General features: G+C 37.6%; 1 protein-coding gene, 1 long non-coding RNA gene, 1 other non-coding gene and 1 pseudogene across 3 annotated transcripts in view; 2 read left to right on the top strand and 2 right to left on the bottom strand.

Annotated features, from left to right (window-relative positions):
- Positions 1–6,036: 6,036 nt before the first annotated feature.
- On the top strand, positions 6,037–7,068 carry LOC119054245 (GPN-loop GTPase 1-like; annotated as a pseudogene).
- Positions 7,069–9,994: 2,926 nt separating this feature from the next.
- On the bottom strand, positions 9,995–10,185 carry LOC119054255 (U2 spliceosomal RNA). Its single transcript, XR_005083482.2, has one exon. It is a non-coding gene; the product is annotated as a U2 spliceosomal RNA (small nuclear RNA).
- A 408-nt stretch (positions 10,186–10,593) lies between these two features.
- Positions 10,594–14,225, bottom strand: C1GALT1C1 (C1GALT1 specific chaperone 1). Its single transcript, XM_037152099.2, has 2 exons — positions 14,035–14,225; positions 10,594–11,973 (listed from the first exon to the last, which is right to left on the bottom strand). The coding sequence occupies exon 2, from the start codon at positions 11,965–11,967 to the stop codon at positions 11,011–11,013; it is 957 nt and encodes a 318-aa protein (XP_037007994.2). The 5' UTR covers positions 11,968–11,973; positions 14,035–14,225; the 3' UTR covers positions 10,594–11,010.
- A 200-nt stretch (positions 14,226–14,425) lies between these two features.
- Positions 14,426–21,784, top strand: part of LOC119054249 (uncharacterized) — a 35,969-nt gene continuing 28,610 nt past the window's right edge. Inside the window, exons 1-2 of the long non-coding RNA XR_005083481.2 lie at positions 14,426–14,673; positions 17,594–17,702. This is a non-coding gene — a long non-coding RNA (uncharacterized LOC119054249). The remainder of the gene's footprint in view (positions 14,674–17,593; positions 17,703–21,784) is intronic.

Raw genomic sequence — 21,784 nt, forward strand, 5'->3', positions numbered from 1 at the left:
TATGTACACATTAGCTACTGAGGATACATTATTTCTAAACATAGTACTTCAGAAAACTATATAAAATAATGCCAAATAACTAAATTTGCAGAGGTATTTAATTATAATATTTTACTTTTTCATTTTGAGAATGTTAATAGGACTATAAATGAATGTGTACCCAAACAAAGGGTAACTGTGTTAACTTTGTTTATCTAAGTTCCTTAATGTTGGGACTATATCTCTCAAGACTTCAGGAAACTCAAAATGTTCCAATTTCTAAGGGAATATCCAGTAAAACTGACTTATAATGAAAGGCAAAAAATGAAAATATATGCATGCTATGTCAGTATAACCATCACTTCTGAAGTTTCAAGCAATCAAAAACTTATTCAGGTTATTCAATAACTTGTAAGAATTGGGCCACTGCAATATATATTTTAAAGTCTTTCAGAACACTTATGTTTAGTGTGTTATTAACTATATTAAGGCAGTAAAAACTAAATATAATTGTATTCTCAATATCCGAGTCAGCAATATTTCCTAATGAAATCATGCCTGTCAACATGGAGACTGACACATGTAAATGTATTCTTTGTCTTAAATGTTTTTATACTTTGTATACTTTATCATACTTTTCATAGCAGGTGAAAGAGTAGCTATAATGAACTATAATACTGATTTGTTTGCTATTGTATTTAAACTAATTGAGTACTTGTAAAGGACTCTAATGCCATCAGAACAGGAGTGAATGAACAAGATTGAAAACCAGTTTTTAAGTGTGTTGAGACTACAAGGCAGGCTGGTTGCTTGGTTGAAGAGGCTGGCCCTCTTGGAGAATATAATTTATGTATGGAAAGAGATATGGGAAATGACTTACTGGAATTTTCTCCTAATATCACATTCATTAGAACAGGTTATGGGGAAGAAAAATTGATAAAAACATATAAACTAATTAGTACTATTAAATTAGTGAAAAATTAAAGAACATCACATTTTATTCTTAAACACTTTGAGAAATAAAACATCAATTAGTGAAATAGTTTCTACTGAAAACTAATTGTTACAGAGAATGACATGCCTCTCACTATTGTGCAATGTTAACTAAGTACTTATACACTTAAAAAATCGCATTTTAAAAGTCAAACAAATCATGATTTCCACATCATAATTTTATTCCTTTTCTTGTTCCAATTTTAAAATACTTTAATTTCAGCACATATGTGAATATACTCGTAGTAGACTTCTAAGGCATATTCATTTAATGCACTCCTTTCAAGCTCATTGTAAGTATTCTCATAACTCTACCATACTCATAAATTTAAAACATACAAAGATTTACTTTTCATTCCTTCTAATTTTATTTTATCATAAGACTTGATATCCAATGATAGCTATTAACTTTTTTCTATGTTGATATAATCTGATTTTCACAAGCATAACTGGAAAAGACTGGATTTTAAACAGTAAATCATTTGTTTTAACTAAGCATTTGCTTGGAAAAAGTGCCACTTCTCCAAGCATATGCCTGAAAAACAAATCAAATATCCTTGGGAAAGCTATTGGGGAGACTTTTGAGGTCAGGCAATTTATTTAAATTCTTACCAACTTCTGTTTCAAAATGGGATACTTTCTGTCTTTGTCCCTAAATCCTGGGGTTGTCCTTCCAAGCCAATGATGCACGATGAAGCCCTGAGTCTTGGAGACTTGAACACCAGTAAGATGACTTTGTGATGAAACTGCATGTTAGAGTAATACTGTCTATTAATAGTCCTTGAATGAGCTTAAATTTAAGAAAACCTTTAAAAGTGCATACACTTTCTTTTAGTTTTGCTTCCCTGTCAGTGGGGCTTGAAATTTTTATTTCTGCTTATTGACATTTTAACCAAATTTACCGAAAGATTTCATATATGCTTGTTACCATGGATACTGTTTTCACCAGTTCTAATGCTGCCACACTGAAAATTCAGTTTTAAAGACAAAGTCCACTGTTCACTGACACATCTGGACTAGATTGGGCAAGGTAAGAAGGATGGGGGAAGTCCTTTTTATCATGTATGCTCTGGACAGATTTTTTTAGAGTTGACTTATCCAAGATTAGGAAAAAGTATGCTTTTGGATGACTAAGATTATTCTAAACTTTGCTTGGGTTAAGCATTTTATATTTAAGAAAGTTCAACCTGAAAAGTATTTGAATATAGAGGCAGAAAGCTTCATTTAGTGGGATTACAGCAATCTATAACCCATCAAATTAATATCTATCTTTTCAATAGCTTTGAAAAAGCAGATGACCAGAAAACATTTTTTACTGCAGTGCTTTGTTCTGTTTTAAAAATAATAGGGGTTTGTGCTTGCTTCAGCAGCACATATAATAATAAAAATAGCAGGGGCTAAAATGTAGTAAAAACTTGGACACTTATCCTGTACTTATGCTGTTTTACAAGCTAAAATGTTTGTTTTGTAAAATGTTTTAAAAGGAGTCCACAAAGTAACTTCACTTCTTCCAACTGCAGAGGTCTGAGAGAAGGCACTTGGCCTCATTAGCTTCTGGGTGTTGTCAATCCCAATGCTTTCTCAGGAACTAAATGCCCAGGTACATTCACTTGGGATGCAGGAGTCTCACTCAACCAGTGTTTTTTTGCCAACATAAAGAGAAACATCTTGATTAAAGTGTGAGGGGACAGAAACCATACCGATCTGGGCAATTTTTGCTCCCGTGATGTCTAATTTATTGTGAAAGGGGAACATGTTCTAAGTTAATGTTCTTAAAAGCAACTTCTGAACTTTTCCTTAAAAAGATTTACTTTATTAAAAAAGATGTTTGAGGAAGAGCTATTTTATTACACGACACAGATTAAATGTTCAGATGTTATTTGAAACTATTAATTAAGGCATTCCCTCGTGAATTTGAATATTCAATACCAGCTGTTATTCACATCAATATTTTAATATTTTACCATCAAGATATTTAATGAAAAGGATTGGTACATATTTAACTGTTTAAAGTAGTAAGAGGGAAAGAGAAATAACATTAAACTTGTAAGAAGGAAAGAGAAATAACATTCCCTGAGTTATATGCAGGGAACCTACAATATGCAGAAGTTCTACTTCCATATCTTGCTTAATTTTTATGATGAGTCCATGAGGTAGAATTTAATTCTCATTTTACAGATGAAGAAACTAAGGCACCAGGAAGGTTATACAACTTTTCTGAAGATGCCCATTAATAAGTAGCAGAATTGGGATTTGAATTTAGTTCTGCCTGACTGCAAGGCCTGTTTTGCAGACAGCCTCCCCTCATTTTTCATAAAACGTTAACCTCGGCCTACAGTAGCATCACTATGTTTGTTTATGGGTTAGTGGAGCGAGACAAAGTTACGAAGCCTCTGCTCCATGGTGGGAAATAAGTGGAATGTGATTGTGTAAGAATGGGTTGTTGCTTGGACAGTGTCTGTCATTCCGAGAGATTGTTTTTGTTTCCCTCTTCAGCAGGGTATAAGTTTTGAAACTGGACTCAGTCTTGAGGTCTGAACCTTTTCTGTTATTAGTCACCTTGAAGCCAGGTGATTTTTGACTTTTTAGAAGTTATGCATTCAGAAGCCATGGCTGGATCATTTTAGAAAAGGATAGAGGGGAAGGGTTAGTTAAGAACTGGAGAGATGACAGTGTTGAATGTAAAGTGCAAAGGCAGGACTAGCAGCTGCTTTGTGACTACAAATATATCCAAAAGACAGATGGAGAGAAGGATTAGTGAGTATTACAATTAATGACAGGAGCAGTTTGGTTCAGTTATAATCTAAGAAAAAAACCTAAGGGGTCTAATGTGTAATTTGCTCCAGATCCAATTATTTAACTTTACTTTTAGAGAGGGGATGGGGGGGAGAAAGAACCGTCTTGTGATTGCCTCTTGAGCTCCCCCTACTGGGAGACCTGGCTCACAGCCCAGGCATGTGCCCTACACTAGGAATCCAACCAGCGACTCTTTGGTTTGCAGGCCAGTGCTCAGTCCACAGCCACACTAGCCAGGGCCCAGTGATTTAATTTTGATAAGGAAGATCCAGTGATTGAACTCATGCAAGGAGATGGCCTGTGACCTATTACAAGTCAGGTTGCAATTTCAATAGCGTTCAAGACAACCAGAAAAATAAATGGGACTTCTGGAAGAAACCAAATTTTCTCCCATTCATATATCTTCCGAGGATGGGGTAGGGTCCTCACATGGAATTGTTTAGACCTTTTGCTGTAACTGTAAAATACATACTGGATTTCAAAGACTTAATTAAAAAAGAATAAACTATATTCTGTTGATTACATGTTGAAACAATTTGGATATGCTGTGTTAAATAAAAGATAATGCTATAAGTAATTTCACCTCTGTCTTTTTACTTTGTTAATGTGGTTACTAATGCGGCTTTAAAACTGCACAGGGATCACATTATACAGTGTTTGGCAGAAGTGACACCTGTTTGGGTGTGGTTGGTAGGTTAATATGGGTGTAACGATTTATAGTTTTAATTTGAACATTTCACCTAAAATGTCATGTGGTGTGCTTGAGTGTGATATTGCTGTTACAGAATTATGTGCTTATGATTTTGTAATAGAAGATTTTGTTATAAAAGGGGGGCTTATTTGTGCCAGACCCTGTACTTCTATTGGATTTCACTGGAATGGAAAATGGGCAGTATTCTTCCTTTAAAAATATTTTTATTAAAGATCTTATTTATTTTTAGACATAGGGGAAGAGAGGGAGACAAACATCAGTGTGTGGTTGCCTCTCATGTGCCCCCTCACCAGTGATCTAACCTGCTGGCAACCCAAGTATGCACCCTGACTGGGAATTGAATCCTTGACCCTTTGATTCATAGGCCAGTGCTCAATCCACTGAGCCACACCAACCAGGCTGAAGCCTTTTTTTAGAGGCAAGTGCTTTAGAGCGGTAAATATGGAAAACATTCTCAGTACCAGTATTCTGTAATGTCAAGCTGGGAGCAGTTTTTCCTTTTTTCCCTCCGATGGTATGGGGTTGGGGTTTTGAAAATTGGAATGTCCCCATTCGATATGTTGAGTACCCATGTGGATGTTGCATCACTAGATCAAAAAGTATTTAATTTTTTTTAACGCAAGCTTGTCATATATTAAGGGCATCCTTCCTCCTTTTCTCCCATCCATCCATCAAAAATCAGTCTTATTTTTAGTCCCTGTTCCTCCTGCCAGCAGTGATATAACCAGTGTGGTATTAATGAAAACTACCAAAGAAATGGAAATTATGTGGGATAAAAGAAATACATCGTATTTATCAAATATAGGATTTTTAAGGCAAAAGGACCACCACATTCTAATAAACCATGGCTTGTTTTACTGCTCAAGCAAAGCTCACACAAAGTGATAATATCTGACTCTCTATGAATCATGAGTTTAGGCTCTTTTTGCTTTACACAAAATACCAGGTCTGGTGTCGAGTTCATACTCAGTATATATGGGGTTATATTATAAGGTATAGACTCCATACTAATAAGGGTGGATTTCTCTCATTATGATAGAGACCCCACATGTGCATCATCATTTCATTTCATACTTTCCCAATGAGTCATTGTTCCCATTACCCTTTAAAGACATTACAGTATTTGATGTCTTTATATTTGATGATATGGGAATTGGTGATTCTTTTAAATTAGATTTGCAGGACTCCTTTGCAGGGAGGTTGGCAAACATTTCTGAATTCCTTTGTATGCCAAAAGAAAGCTAAACTTTTACAAACGTGCTCTTCATGTAACCACTAAAACAGTGAATCATTAATCCAATCTAGCTGGCCCTAAAAGGAATACCATATTCTTAACAAATGAAGGGCAAATTAGTGGTACATCATCACCAGACTGCTTTCAGGAATGTTTCGAATACAGGTGTGCCCCGTTTTAAGAAAAAGTCCAATAGATGGGTTTGTTTAAATGCATTACAGGAGCACTTGAAATCTTGCTGCTTGGTAGTTGTCATCATTTTGACTCAAACACAGGCACTGGGGATGAAAAACGAGGCTGTCAAGGTTCCTGCTTTCACGGAACACAGTTTTATTGGAGAGGTTCATACGACATCTGCATAGCCAAGGCTCTGCGCCAAATGTGGCCAATCTGGACACAGCTGTGCAAGAGGTTCCCTTCCCTGCCAGTACTGATATGGGTGACGTTGCACAGAGTAAAGAACTCATGAAACAATATGGACTTGGGCCCAGCAGTGGCATAGTGACCTCACTCAATCTCTTTGCTACCAGATTTGATCAGGTGATGACATTTATTGAGAAGGCCCAGAACATGTCTAAATATGTTTTGATTGACACACCTAGGCAGATTGAAGTATTCGCCTGGTCAGCTTCTGGGGGAATCATCACCAAAGCCCTAGCATCCTCAATTCCAACAACTGTCATATATGTAAAGGACACACAAAGAAGTACCAACTCAGTGACTCTCGTGTCCAGTATGCTCTATGCCTGCACCATCTTGTATGAAAACCAAGCTTCTTTCCACTGTGATCATGAATAAAACTGACATTGTTGACTACAGCTTTGTAATGGAATGGATGCAAGATTTTGAGTCTTTCCAAAATGCCTTGAATCAGGAGACTAAATATGTCAGTGACCTGACTTGTTCAATGAGCTTGGTGTTATATGAATTTCACAGCTCACTCACATTGGTAGGTGTGTCTGCTGTTCTGAGTACAGGCTTAGATGGACTCTGTGCAAGTCACCAGTGCTGCAGAAGAATATGAAAGGGAGTATCATCCTGAATATGAACATCTGAAGAAATCACTGGCTACTGCACTGAGCCAGCAGCAGAAAGAAAAACTGGAACACCTTTGGGAAGATAGGGGCTCTGTAGCCTTGGACATAGGAACTGCTACAGACAGCTTATCTGCTGTGCAGGATCCTTCCTTTCACAGACTCAGAACCTGACTCAGAGAACATTGGATGAAGAGGATGGGGAAGCAGACAGTGACACTGATGATACTGACTGCAGAGCAGAAAGCCACCAAGAACCAGAGTTCCAGGATTTTATGCAAGATTCAATGGCACAGTACTGGAAGAGAAATAACAAATAGTTTCTAGGAGTCCAAAAGTTTGTAACTCTGTGAAGGAACTACCCTTATCGCTGATTGGGTCACTATAAGGAACAATTCTGTTCAGAATAGCCATTTCTCTTTTTAGGGAAATCTGACTCCAATGATGCCAGGGATAGAAATTTGGACCTGTCAGGTAGATGCCAATTTCCCTCAGTCTTTTTCCCTTGGATTTTTGCAAGGAGGGATATTCTGACTGTTTTTTGGATGCTGGTATTCCTTCCAGCATCCAAAAACAAGTGTAAAACCACATTTTATCATTTGAACTCAAGTACTTTTGCTGCTGATGGCTGGAATAGAGAGAGAACATATTGTTCGTTTCACATCTCTATTATTAGGCTGGATCTATAGGCTCTATTTCCCTAGCATCTTGCCCTTGACCCACAATTTCCCCTTCTTTTAGCACAAAGGAGGAGGGGAAACATGAGCTTGTGCAGGGTAGCAGTGGAGTCTCCTTGGCAACCAATCAATGTTGGGATGAAATGTGTCTCAGCTTAGTAGCTCATTATAGGACACCAGGTTTGTTGAAGAAAGTGAGAAAAATGTAATTAGTGAATATGAATCTTGCTTTTGATGATGACTTGGATTAAGAATTTTTAACTTTGTTGTAAGCCTGCCTGTCATAAATTTCAAAGAAAATTATATAATCATAAATAGATTCACTTCTGTTCATCAGAGGTTTAAAGCCACATGTCCAAACGTGCCTCAGTAAATAGGTGATATTCACTAAAGCTTCCCCTGTACACATACCCAGCAGTCCCTGTTTGTATTGTACTTTGAACTTAACGCAAAGTATCCTTGGTGATTTACACAAAAGCCATGGATTTGCGTCAGCTGTACATTCCATACACAACAGTCATGGTAAGGGTTTACCTTGCTTCCATTCTTCACAATCTCTTAAAATGTAGTACATTTCTCTTAAGGAATTTTATCCCTGCCTAATCTGCACTCCAGTAGTTCTGGAAGTGTGGTCTCTGGACCAGAAGCATAAGCATCACCCGTGAAATTGTTAGAAATGGGACACTGAAGACCTCAATCAGAAACTGGGGGTGGGGCACAGAAATCTGTTTGAACTACTGCTCTAACTCAAACAGCCTGTGACAATTCCAGGCCAGGTGACTCTCACATTCTCAAATGACCTGTCAGAGTACCTTAACTTTGACCATCTGGTGCCTATTCTCCAATTTAAACACTCTAAAAATAGAAGTAATGAGCCCTAGCCAGTGTGGCTCTGGGGATTGAGTGCCAGCCTGTGAGCCATAAAGGTTGCAGGTTCAGTTCTTGGTATGGGCACATGCGTGGGTTGGTCCCCAGTTGGGGGCGTGTGAGAAGCAACCAATCAATGTGTCTCCCACATGTAGATGTTTCTCTCCCTGTCTTTCTCCCTCATCTCCAAAAATAAATAAAATTAAAAAATATATTGAATATTTTATTTTACTAAAAAAATAAATGCACTACAGAAAAATCTGGGCAGTATAAGTCAGATTTGACACATAAGCATTCTTTTAGCTACATGAAAAAAGTCAAGGGGTCTAATGTGCACACTGCTCCAAATCCAATGTTTTATTTTTGAGAAGGAAGATTTAGTTATTGAACTTGTGTAAGGAGATGGCCTGGGGCCTGCTAAAAGTCAGGTTGCAGTTTCCACTGTGCTCAAGACAACTGAAAAGACAAATACAATTTTTAGAAGAAACTTCAAGATTATTATCATTCATATTTCAGCCAGTGGGTCTCACACTTCTGTAATGTGTTACAGCTGTGCTGTCTAGCATGGTAGCCCCTAGATGTATGTAAATTACATTCACTATCATGATCAATTTCCATCAGACCTTCATTCTTCTGATTCTCCCCACAAGTAACAGAGTGGTGTTAGATTTACAGTTTTTGGCTGTTGGATGCATGGTGAGCAAATCTGTAATGATACCTTCAGTAATGCTATTTTCTATGTTACAGAATCATATTTTATCTACAAGACTGGGTATAAATAAATTCAAAGAGACAGCATGTTATTTAAGACAACTAACATTTTATAAAGAAATACTTATGTATAAAAATATAATCAAAAACATCAATTTGGTTTAAAAAGCAATTGTTACCTTAGCACCCATTAGGAAATCAAACAATGGAATGCATTCACTGATATATTTGTTACAGCTATACCTTGATACACTTATATAACTGAAGGTGATATATATAGTAGAAATGTAATATAGTGGTGTTGGGAGCACTGACTGGGTGTTACAGTCAATGATATACTATTTATCATTGGACTCACACTGAACATGATTTGATCTGTGATAATATGCATCTGAGACCACATATTAGGGTGCCTGACAGAGGTTTTATTGTTTTTCAAAATTAATATGCTTCATTTTAACCCAAGAGCCCCAATAAGAAAAATTAGATAAATGAAAACACATGTTTTTTACATGCTATTCTGATCAACAATTTGACATCTAAGGTCCTCTTGAGGAAATTCTCTTTCTGGTTTGCAAAAGCTGTGGGAGACCACTATCATGAGCCCAGTTACAGGAAATGCTGTGCTCTAAAATGTCATGGTCTCACACCCTGTAGGTGCTTATGGACCTAACTTAATACAGCAGGTAAAGGCCCAGTTATAGAACAAGTCAGCTCCAAGTATTTCACACATTTACAAGCACAGGAGCTATTGTATTCACCACCGGATAAAGCTTCTCATTAGCCACTGAAATTAGGCAAATGATATGGTAATCCAAGGTGAATAGTGAGGTTATGCTTTCCACATCAAAAACAGTTGGATATGGTGCAACCACAAACATGGGTAAAATTTCAAAATTTTAACAGGTAAACAAAAACAGGAAGGACTCAACTAACTCAGATAAATGCAACTGCCTAATGGCCAAAAGCTATTTTTTTGTTGTTGTCCTTGAGGTGGTGCACCATTCCCAGAGATACCACTATACCAGGTCAATGAAGGCATGGATGGGGCAAGTTCCTGTTCTATGTCCCTGCTCCAAAAATCCATGTAATAAATCATTCTCAGAGAGAGGACATATCAGATGTTAAACTGGTAAGAACAGATACCTACACTCAATCTTAGCCAAAAGGCTGAGACATGATCAAGTTTTTTAAAGGAGAGTTCCATAGAACTCGTTTGCCAAGCAGGAATATATAATTATCAACTGATACAGTTTTATCTGAGCCACAGCTGAGAGCTTGAGGAACTGGGAAACCACACAGTTAAATGACATTACATTCTTCAGTCATTCACTTCAATTTCAATATCTACCTAGAGAAGTACAGGAGTTACACTGAAATTGTGTATGCTGAGAAATGCCACTATTATTAGCTCCCAGGAAAATTATTAAACTCTATATGTAATTGTGATTTTTTCTCTCAAAGATAGATTTCACCTTCCATTTTTACATTGGTTGAGATAATTTCCTTTGTTGCTTGCTTGTGTAGTTTGAGAAAGCAAATTCACTGGCACTTGCAGAAGCTTAGAAAATAAACCAACATTAGAAGTAATGGAAACACAGCTGAAAGTTTTACTTTAATTAAAAGTTCACGACTACAGATTTGTTTGCCTATCTTAGCCAAAAAAAATGTTAACTTTTTTAACCAATCAGCAAAAATATGTGCCACAGATTTTAATGTTCATAATTTAGAATTTATCACATAAATATATTTGTAAATATATGCTTTATTTGCAAAAGTATTATTCTTAAAACATTTCTTCCAGCATGTTTGAAATTTTCACTTATGTTTTAAGGAAAAAACCCACCATATTTAAAAGTTTACTACTAAATTTTAGTGTGTGATTAAACCAGTGTCACCAAATGGAAAAGGAGAAACAAACTGCTGTGTTAGATATGTAGTTGTTACTACAAATAATGACAACGCATGTCCTATAAGGTGATCACATACATGCTCTTGTTTCACTTCTCAGTCATTGTCAGAACCATTTGGAGGTAAGAAAACCAATGCATCATTGAAAATGTGTCCAAATGCCCTAAGACGGTATACCCCATACATCATCACATGCATTTGATTAGGAGTCAGTCCATTAAAAGTAACAGCCATATCTGAGCAACATCCTTGTACTACCAAATTGGGTTGATTAGTCATTGCCTCTTTAATAAAAAGCCCAACAGATTTGGTATTAAATACATCTTTTCCTTCAGAATCTTCTGCATTTTCTGCAAACACTCCAGCATATTTCAGGCAGACTGCTAGCTGCTTATCTTCAGATATCTTCCAAATCATCCCTCCCTGTTCAGGACACTTTTCAGGGACACTGAGAAGGCTGTTAAGTCTTTTCATTGATTCTATACTTAAGACAATTCCTCCTTCCATATTCACATATTCAAGGTCTCCAGATTTTACAGCGTGGCCTAGATAGAAAGGTTGTGATGGATCCTTTTTTAACAAAAAATACTTTAAGTTTTCAATAATAGCAAACGTTGAGGGGCGTGCAAGGAAGAACCAGTTGTACTGGTCTCTGTATTTGTCAAAGGCGTATTTGTAAGCTTTTCTCATCATTAACCACATGTCATTTGTTTCCATGTTAACTGACTCAAACACTTTAACATTTTCAGAACTGAAGAACTCCGCTTTGTCACAATGTTTGGTCCAAGTCTCCTTCACTGCAGCCCAAAGACTCACATCTTTGGGTTTTACAAGGATGATACAGTATACCTGAAAGCTCTTACTGAGCTCCATGCGTTCATTCTCTGAAATTTTCAAGATATCTTCTTTGTTAGGAGCTTGTAGGTGATGATGCTCATGGTGGTACATTCTATTTCCATAACCAATCCTAACGTGCCCTAGCATAGTGATCAAGGCACAGAAAATGCTTCCCAGCAACACACCTTTCAAAAATGAACTGCTTTCAGAAAGCATTTTTTCCTATAAAGAAGAAAGAAATCCTTAGGATACTTATTAGAAATAATACTAGGGTAGTGATTTGATTTGGTATTCCTTATACAGTTACATTTTGCTGTTAACATTAAAAAAGGTTCCCAAGTTTGAAATCAAGTTACTTGCATATAGTACCAAGAATTCGAAGACTCATTAGCTTCCAATTTATACTGTTCAGTATAAACTGGAACTTTGTAGCAACACCTGTATGCAGAATTTTTTCTGGGAGGCGATTTTTGTACTTTATCTATAGGGATTTAACTAAGTGAGTACTACATCAAAGCATTAGCCTGAGAAACTGATATTACATAGGTTATCTGTCCATAATTCCCTTTAAATGAATTGTTTTACAAGCTTGTGTTATACTATTTATATACCACCCAGCTAGAAATAGACTTTCATATCAAAACCTTAAATTGAACAGATAAAACTGGCAAATCATCAATGGCATCTGTGCTGACATTTTTGTCAACCCAGTGCCTTATTTAAATGATGGCTGCTGTCCTTAGGTGTTTTGAGTACATCCAAAGCAAGTTTCTTGAGATTGACACCATATACACTAATATTTACCCTTTTGTTCCTAAGACTAAATGGTTTCCAATAAATATTCCAACTAATGGATGTAATAAAAGTCCATAATGAAAAGTTAAATTATTTGCATAAGAACTGAGTCAATATAGGCGTATCTAGGGACCATTAATGAACATTTTTATTTCAAGGTATTTTCTTATTCTTTGGGGAAATAAAAGGGGGAAAGTCTACACTTGTATTTCAATTAAAAAACTAAAAGAAAAGCCAACATTAAATACAACTGTTGAGATTTTCCCAGTCTTCCCTCTATCTCTACAGGAAAAGGTCTACTTAGCTACTGAGATTTTCTCTTTGACTTGTAAAGTTGAAAAGGGTCTTAGAAGCTACCCAATGCCATTTCTCTCATTTTACAGATAGGGAAACAGAGGGTCCAGAGAGTTCAAGTAACTGACCCAGAGTCACACAAGTGTTAGAACTGAACTAGAAATTAGATCTCGTGACATGGATTTAATGCTTTTTCTATTACAGAATAATGATCTCAACAGTACTTCTATCCATATTATCAAGAACTTAAACAAGTTACAGAATAACCCTATTTTCCTATAAATGAAAAAAAAATGTGGGACTTGTTAACCACAACTGACATTTTGCACACATCACCATACTGTTACAAGGAAACCACCCCTTGATTTTCTTGTAGAGGAAATGGACTTTGACTTCTGCTAGGACAGATGTGGAATAGCTTGGCAAATGTAATTCCTCAGTGGGTGTGGGAAGGGTGAGGAAAGAGGCAGGATGGTTTTCTTGTGTCACTAACAGAACTTGGTCAATAAACACGGGTCTACGAAGGCAGAGAATTGACAGGAAACAAGTTCCGCTTAATATCAAAATTGTCAGATGCAATCTAAAATTACCTGATAGGATTTTGACATTTCATATTATGCAATCTTCATTATTTCTGGCCAATATATAATTCACACATGTCTCCTAACTTGATAAGGGCATATGAAAGAACCTTTCTGATTGGGATACTACTCATGTATTACTTGTACCAATTTTTCTAGGGAATAGATCTTTTTTCCACTAGGGGAGGTAAAAAAAAAGTAACACTGGAGATGCACATGATAAGATATTTGGTGCAGAAGAAAGGGAAACTTAAAACTGCATATGGGCACAAATGAAACAAAAACTATTCAAGTGGTTTTTGAGATGTGTTTTAGGTGAAGATAGTTGGGGTGGAGTATGGAACAGGAAGGAAGACGAAATGGACAGCATAAGTGACAGGTTGGTCACGGACACTACGAGACCCCACTGAAGGGCCAAGGAGGGCCTCCAGGAAGGCGGCTCTCAGTTTCTCCATCCACCCCCTCCCCCCACTACTCCTCCCGATGCACCTGCCCGGGTACCCCGTGTAGAGCATGCTGGGAGTGGGCCAAGGCCTAGGCCATCCCTCAAACACGGGCGGGGTCGGGCCCTGCCGGGGCCGCTCCAGATGCAGACCGTTGCCCCGGCACTCACCCGCGTCTAGAACGACTCAGGGGTGGGAAAGCGCAACTGCGCACGGCTTTCTCTCACGTTCGCGCGCCCCTCAGTTACGCTCCCGGTCGAGCTGCTCTAGATGTGGGCGGTGTCCTCTCGTTGGTTTCGCTAAAAGTGGGGAGGGCCAGGAAGTGGACGCCGGCGCGGGCAGCGGGGCGGGGCAAACGAGCCCTAAGCCAGGCCAAGCCGCTGGTCTGCGGAGACTTCGGAGGAGCCGGGAGCAAGAACCACGCCCCTCTCCCCGCCCCTCTCCCCGCCCACTGCCGAGGTCAGAGACGCGCGTCCTGCTGGCGTGACCCACACGCTCCTCTCTACCCAATGAGACGCTCAGAGAAGCCGGTGCGCGTGACCTGCTGACACCTCCTACCACTTTGCGGTCCCCGCGTCGAAGCTGCGGTAACCAGTAAGAGCGTATCTCGTTGCAGACAACGTATTCTGTCGTCACTGCACCCTCCAATTAACAAGAGGTTGCTCAACCCAGTACCCGTAGACTGCGACCAAAATGTAAGCCGCAGATATAGTTATCAAATTATGAGGGCAAGGATTCTTTGCGGTTCGTGGAATGGCGTCTGAAGCCCGAGTGTCTGCAATCCAGTCTTGTCTTCACTACGTCCTTTGGTATGCTAGAAAAGTTACTTCACCTCGCTCGCTATGCCTCAGTCCCCTTCTTTGTAACGTACAGAAAATATCACGGTAGTGCTATCTCATAGGAGATTAAATGAGAGTGCATATGATTCCATCAGCAAAAGACCAAGCATAAAGGAAGCATTCATTAAATGTTGGTTATTTTCATCCCTGTATTCACTAGCACTTAGCCTAGGGCTAGCACATAGTAGGCAGTACATATTTGTGGAATTAATGAGTGCTAGAGCTACAGATAAGGAGCCAGCATCAGGATAAGGTGATTTCTGTAAAGGCCACAGCTAAATTAATGGCAGTGGTAAGATTAGAACCCAGGTCTCCTAATTACACGTGCAGAACTCTCCACTAAACACGTTATCTGCATTTTAAAATTCATTTTTGTGGCAGGCTGGGTGTTTTGCTAAAACACAAATTCTTACATTTAAAACGTACTGTCACTACATTCTATCAAAAAAAATTGAGTGGTGACTTACTCAGGCCTGAGTTCCTACAGACACGTATATTTACACATATATTTGATAATGGGCAATGACCCAGTTTAGATGGAACTTTTCAAGAAGCACTGAAACAACAAATTTTAGGCATTTACTATCTTGGCAGCATTACCCCTAATTCTGGAGTTAGTGGTGAGCAAAATTAGACCCCCTGCCTTCCTAGAGCTCTCATTGTAGCAAGGAAGAAAGACGTAAAACAGTTCATTATAAATAATTATAATGGTGTTATGTTCTTTAAAGGAATACAAAAAGGAAGTTGAGTACTGGAAAGAAACTTAAATCTGCAGAGCATCTTCACTATATTTTGTTAAGTATAATATAGTCCATTTTCCCATCACACAAATATATGTATGTATGTATATAGGCAGTTAAAATGAAATATGTTGCAGAATAATATAGTATTATACTTTGGTGAAAACAAACAAAATTTTATATATGTACACATTTTTTGATCTGTTTGTATGAGCACGGAGAGTTGGGGAAGGCTCCTCAGCAGGCTGGTGCTATTGATTACATCAGGAAGTCGGGGTGTGGTTGATTAATTTTGTCTTCATACATTCCCATGTTGCATTGTTTCACTGGTTATAACAAGCATTTGTTACTTTTGAATTTTAAGAACAGTAGCTAAAGGGATCTTTAAAATTGGACAAAATGGGTAAGAGGAAGAGATATCAATAAAAATACTTTTTAAAGAATGAAACCTTTTGTGACAGCATGAATGGGACTAGAGGGTATTGTGCTAAGGGGAATAAATCAAGACAGAGAAATACAAATATCACATGATTTCACTTATATATGGAATCTAGTGAACAAAACAAACAAAATAGAAACTTACAGACACAGAGAACCCACTGACAGTTGTCATATGGGCATTTGGGGCTGGGTGAAAAAGGTGAAGGCATTAAATGATACAATTTGGTAGTTACAGAAAAGTCACAGAGATGTGGGTTAGGGCATAGGGAACATAGTCAAGAATATCGTGATAACTGCATGTGGGGCCAGGAGGGTATCTGAAGCAGTGTGGGGACCACTCTGTAAAGTACATGATTTTTTAACCACTTTGGTGTACATCTGAAACTAATATAGAATAATATTGAGTGTAAATTGTCATTGAAAAAATTTAAACAATTAAAAACCAACAGGTTAGGTAGAAAAAAGGTAATTCAGGAGAAATAAAATTGAATAACCTTATTAACAGTCTATGTATATAAGACAGAAAAAATAGTACATCTTTTTACATGGTACATTGATAATTAGTTTATGTGTTATACAACTTTACAAAGGAAATTTTAGCTAATTTCAGAAAAATTCGCCAAATGCAATAGAATACATTGAAAATAAATAAAAATGTGATCCAAAAAAGAACCTTTTTTTTAATATTAAATTTTATTTAGTTACTTTTCAAGTACATTTTTTTTATCTATTTCTCCCATCCCACCCCACCCCCCCACCCGGTCTCCCCCCTCCCTCCCATTCCCTCCCCCCCAGTCCTCATCTCTGTGTCTTTCATATTTGTTCCTCAAAATCCCTCCCCCTTTTTCCCCTTAAGTTCCCTTCCCTCTCCCCTCTGGTCGCTGCCCACTTGTTCTCTATTTCAGTGTCTTTGTTTTTATTCTGTTTGCTTGTTTGTTTTATTCTTTAGCTTCCTGTCAAAGGTGAGATCATATGGTATTTGTCCTTCAATGCCTGGCCTGTTTCACTCAGCATAATGCTTTCCAGTTCCATCCATGTTGTTGCAAAAGGTAGTAGCTCCTTCTTTCTCTCTGCTGCATAGAATTCCATTGTGTATATGTACCACAATTTTTGGATCCATTCATTTACTGATGGGCACCTCGGTTGCTTCCAACTCTTGGCTATTGTAAATTGTGCTGCTATGAACATTGTGGTGCATAGGTTCTTTGAAATTGATGTTTTAGGATTCTTGGGGTATAATCCTAGCAGTGGAATTGCTGGGTCAAAAGGCAGGTCAATTTTTATTTTTCTGAGAAAATTCCATACTGTTTTCCATAATGATTGTACCAGTCTGCAATCCCACCAACAGTGAACTAAGGTCCCCTTTTCCCCACACCCTCTCCAACATTTGTTGTTTGTTGCTTTGTCTATTATAGCCATCCTGACTGGTGTAAAGTGGTATCTCATTGTGGTTTTAATTTGCATCTCTCTGATAGCTAACGATATTGAGCATCTCTTCATGTGTCTCTGGATATTCTGTCTGTCCTCTTTAGAGAAGTGTCTGTTCAAGTCCTTTTCCCATTTTTTAATTGGGTTCGATGTCTTCCTAGAGTGGAGTCATGTAAGTTCTTTGTATGCTTTGGAGATTAAACCTTTGTCTGAGGTATCATTGGCAAATATATTTTCCCATACAGTTGGTTGTCTTTTTAATTTAATACTGTTTTCTTTAGCCATGAAGAACCTTTTGAAGAGTGCAGAGAACTAGTATCTCCTTGCAAAAAGAGACCAAGGAAGGACAGATAGAAATGGTACTCAGAATTCACAGACAGTGACAAGGAGGTAATTTATTTTTTAATTTTTTAAAATTTTATTTACTTATTTTTCAAGTACAGTTTTCTGTCTATTTCTCCCATCCCAGCCCAACCTGCCCTGTGCTCCCCACCTCCCTCCCATTTCCACCCCCCTTAGTTCTTGTCCTTGTGTCCTTCATACTTGTTCCTCTAATTCCCTCCCCTTTTTTACCCTTAACAAGGAGGTAATTTAAAATGCATCATTCATCTAGTATAAGGGTATACCATACTGCTGGAAGTATTGCTACAAGATGCTCTGAAACAAAAATACACCACAGGATTTTCAACACCAAAGGCACTGTTAATGAGAGATTGTCTAAAAACTTAGTTTCTTTTTAACTTAAAGCAGAGCGTAAATATACTTAGTATTTGAAGTGGAGGTAATTGACTTGTAGTTAGGTGATTGCATTTTTAAAACAATTCCACATTGTAGCTCTAATTTAAAATTACATGCAATTAATATCTGTTAAAATTAAGAATATTTATACTCTTTGGCCCAGTAAACCCACTTATTGTGATAGCTCTCTCAGAAATTAAAGCACCAGAATGTAAGGCTAAATGTGTAAGGGCAAATGCATTCTTGTTTATATATAGCAAAAATGGTTGAATTTTTGCTATATATAAAGGATGGTTGAATTAATTATGGTACATCCACATACTGGACTATTAAGTATAAAATAAGCATCTCATTTCAGTAACCTTCACTAAACACATCACTAAACACACTAACCTGCACCTTCTTGGGTAGGGTTGCTTTGAGTTTGTTTGCCGTCATGTATGCAGTAGATAAAGGATTCACAACTGACAACACTGCATTTTCAGTAATGCCCTTCTGCCAAGTACATGCATTATTCACCATGAGAAGTCATTTATTTCTACTAAATGGTGATTCACTTGCACATGAGCACTAAAATTTTCGAAATCCCCACACAGGCCTTTCAGAAATGAATATAGCTTTCTATGACAGCACTGGAATAATAAATGTTGAGGAAAATCTAAGGTGGGTTGTTTTCTGCATAACATTTTTTTTGGAGGGTTAAAAATGCCTTCAGCCCTGGCTGGTGTAGCTCAGTGGATTGGGCGTGGGCCTGTGAATCAAAGGATCGCGGTTTGATTCCCAGTCAGGGCACATGCCTGGGTTGCAGGTCAGGTCCCAGCAGGGGATGCGCAGGAGGCAACTATACATTGATGTTTCTCTCCCTCCTTCCCTTCCCCTCTAAAGATGAATAAGTAAAATTTTTAAAAAATGCCTTCAGTGTTTACCAACATTAAGTACCTGTAGTATATGTACCAGTCCTGCGCAGAGTTTCACAACTGTTCATCTTTAGTGAACATATTCCCTTGTCTGAGCACATTCACTATTGTTTCCATTGGAGTATAGTTTGGTCCCTAAATGAATCTCATTTGTGTGTTCAGACACATTTATGTTTACAGTCTCGTTTTAAAAATGGTTTCCCATTTGATGGTCGTCTGAGAGCTTTCTTTTTTTATTTTATTTTTTAAAATTATTTATTTGTTTTTATTGATTATGCCATTACAGTTGTTCTATTCCCCCTTAACAAACCTGCTTACCTGCCAGTGAATATGTATTAAGTGTTTACAGTAGATCAGGCACTGTACTAGGTATTACTTTTAAAAAAACTTTATGGGGATTTTCAAACATGTATAGAAATAGAGAGAAAAGTGTAGTGAAACCACATGTAATTTTTAGGAACCTTTAACATCACTTCAAAGCCAATCTTGTTATATCTCTACCCCGTCCACTTCCCTCCCCTTCAGATTACTGTGAAGCATCTTAATGACATCATGTCATTTCATCCACAAACATTTCAAAGATCTCTATAAGAGATGAGAACTTCTTAAAACTTCCCCACAATACCACTAGACAACTAAAAATGAATAGTTCCTTAATATAATCAAATAGCCAGTCAGTGTTCAAGTTACCATTATCACAAATATCATGATTTTTAAATAATCTGAATCAAAATCCAAATCGTCTAAACATTGTGTTGGTTTTTGTGTTTGTTGAGTCTCTTTTTAGTCTATAGGCCCCTTCTCTCTTTCTCTCCCTCCCCACTCATCCCAATCTGCCATGATTTTTTATTGTTATTCAGTTACATTTGTCTCACATTTTCCCCCATTGCTCACCACTTCTCTGCTCGCCTCAGTCAGTCCCTATCCCATTCTCTGTGCCAACATGTCCTTGATACATGTTCCTTGTCTTGACCCTTCCCCTTCTTTCCCCGACTATCCCCCTCTCCCCTCGGTCACTGTCAGTTTGTTCCTTAATTCTCTGCCCTTGGTTCATTTTTGTTATGTTTTGGTCTTTAGGTTCCACTTACAGGTGAGATCATATGCTATTTGTCTTTCACTTCCTGGCTTATTTCACTTAGCATAATGCTCTCCAATTCCACCTATGCTGTGCATGAAGGATAGGTGTTCTTTCTTTCTGCTTCATGGTATTCTGTTGTGTACAATGTACCACGGATTTTTGCTCCACTCATTTACTGATGGTCACTTAGGCTGTCCAGCAGCCTAAGGTCAAATATTAATTGACCATAGAGATAATGGGTTTATTTCTGGGGTCTCGTACATGGGAACTTGGCTATTGTAAATAATGCTGCTATGAACATTGGGGTGCATAGGTTCTTTTGAATTAGTGTTTTAGGATTCTTAGGGTATATTTCCAGCAGTGGAATTGCTTAGTCAGTAGGCAATTCCATTTTTACTTTTTTTGAAATTCCATACTGTTTTCCACAGTGGCTGCACCAGTCTGCATTCCTACTGACAGGAACTAGGGTTCCCTTTTCTCCATAACTTCACCAGCACTTGTTTGTTGATTTGTTAATGATGGCCATTCTGACCAGTGTGAAGTGGTATCTCATTGTGGTTTTAATTTGCATCTCTCTGATGGCTGGTGATGTTGAGCATTCTTTTATGTGTTTATGGTCCCTCTGTATGTCCTCCTTGGAGAAGTGTGTGTTCAGATACTTTGCCCATTTTTTAATTGGATTGTTTGTCTTTCTGGTGTTGAGCTGTATGAGTTGTTTATATATATGGAGTTCAATTCCTTGTCCAAGGTATCATTGGCAGATATGTTTTCCCATATGGTTGGTTCCCTTTTCTTTTTGTTGATATATTTTTAACTGTGCAGAAGTTTTTTATTTTGATGTCGTCCCATTTGTTTATTCTTCCTTTATATCCCTTGTTCTAGGGGACGTATCAGTAAAAGCATTGCCTCATGGAATATCTGAAATTTTCCTACCTGTGTTCTCCTCTGGTACTTTTCTGGTGTCACGACTTATATTTAAGCCTTTTATCCATCTTGATTTTATTTCTGTATATGGTTTAAGTTGGTGGTCTAGTTTCTTTCTTTCTTTATTTTTTGCATGTACTTGTCCAGATCTCCCAACACCATTTATTGAAGAGGTTGTTTTTACTCCATTTTACATTCCTGCCCCCTTTGTGAAATATTAATTGACCATAGAGATAATGGGTTTATTTCTGGGGTCTCGTACATGGGAAGCACGTGCTCTACCACTGAGCTACACCCCCAACTCCTATTTCTGGGGTCTCTATTCTGTTCCATTGGTCTATGTGTCTGTTCTTATGCCAGTAACCAGGCTATTTTGATTGTAGTGGCCTTGTAATACAGTTCCATATCAGGTATTATGATCCCTCCTACTTTGTTCTTCTTTCTCGAAATTGCTGAGGCTATTCAGGGTTGTTTATGGTTCCATATAAATTTTTGAAATACTTATTCTATATATCTGTAAAATATGTCATTGTTATTTTGATAGGGATTGAATCTATAGATTGCTTTGGGTAGTATGGACATTTTAATGATGTTAATTATTCCAGTTGTACATGACATATGCTTCCATTTATTTGTATCTTTCTTAACTTCTTTCTTCAGAGTTCTGTAGTTTTCTGAGTACAGGTCTTTTACCTCTTTGGTTAGGTTTATTCCTAGGTACTTTATTTTTCTTATTGCCACAGCAAATGGGATTTTTTTTCCTAATTTGTTTTTGATATTTTATTGTTAGTATATATATGAAAATACCTTCAATT

Source organism: Artibeus jamaicensis, unplaced genomic scaffold, assembly GCF_021234435.1.
Source record: "Artibeus jamaicensis isolate MK-2021 breed Jamaican fruit bat unplaced genomic scaffold, CSHL_Jam_final contig_240, whole genome shotgun sequence".
NCBI classification, from domain to species: Eukaryota; Metazoa; Chordata; class Mammalia; order Chiroptera; family Phyllostomidae; genus Artibeus; species Artibeus jamaicensis.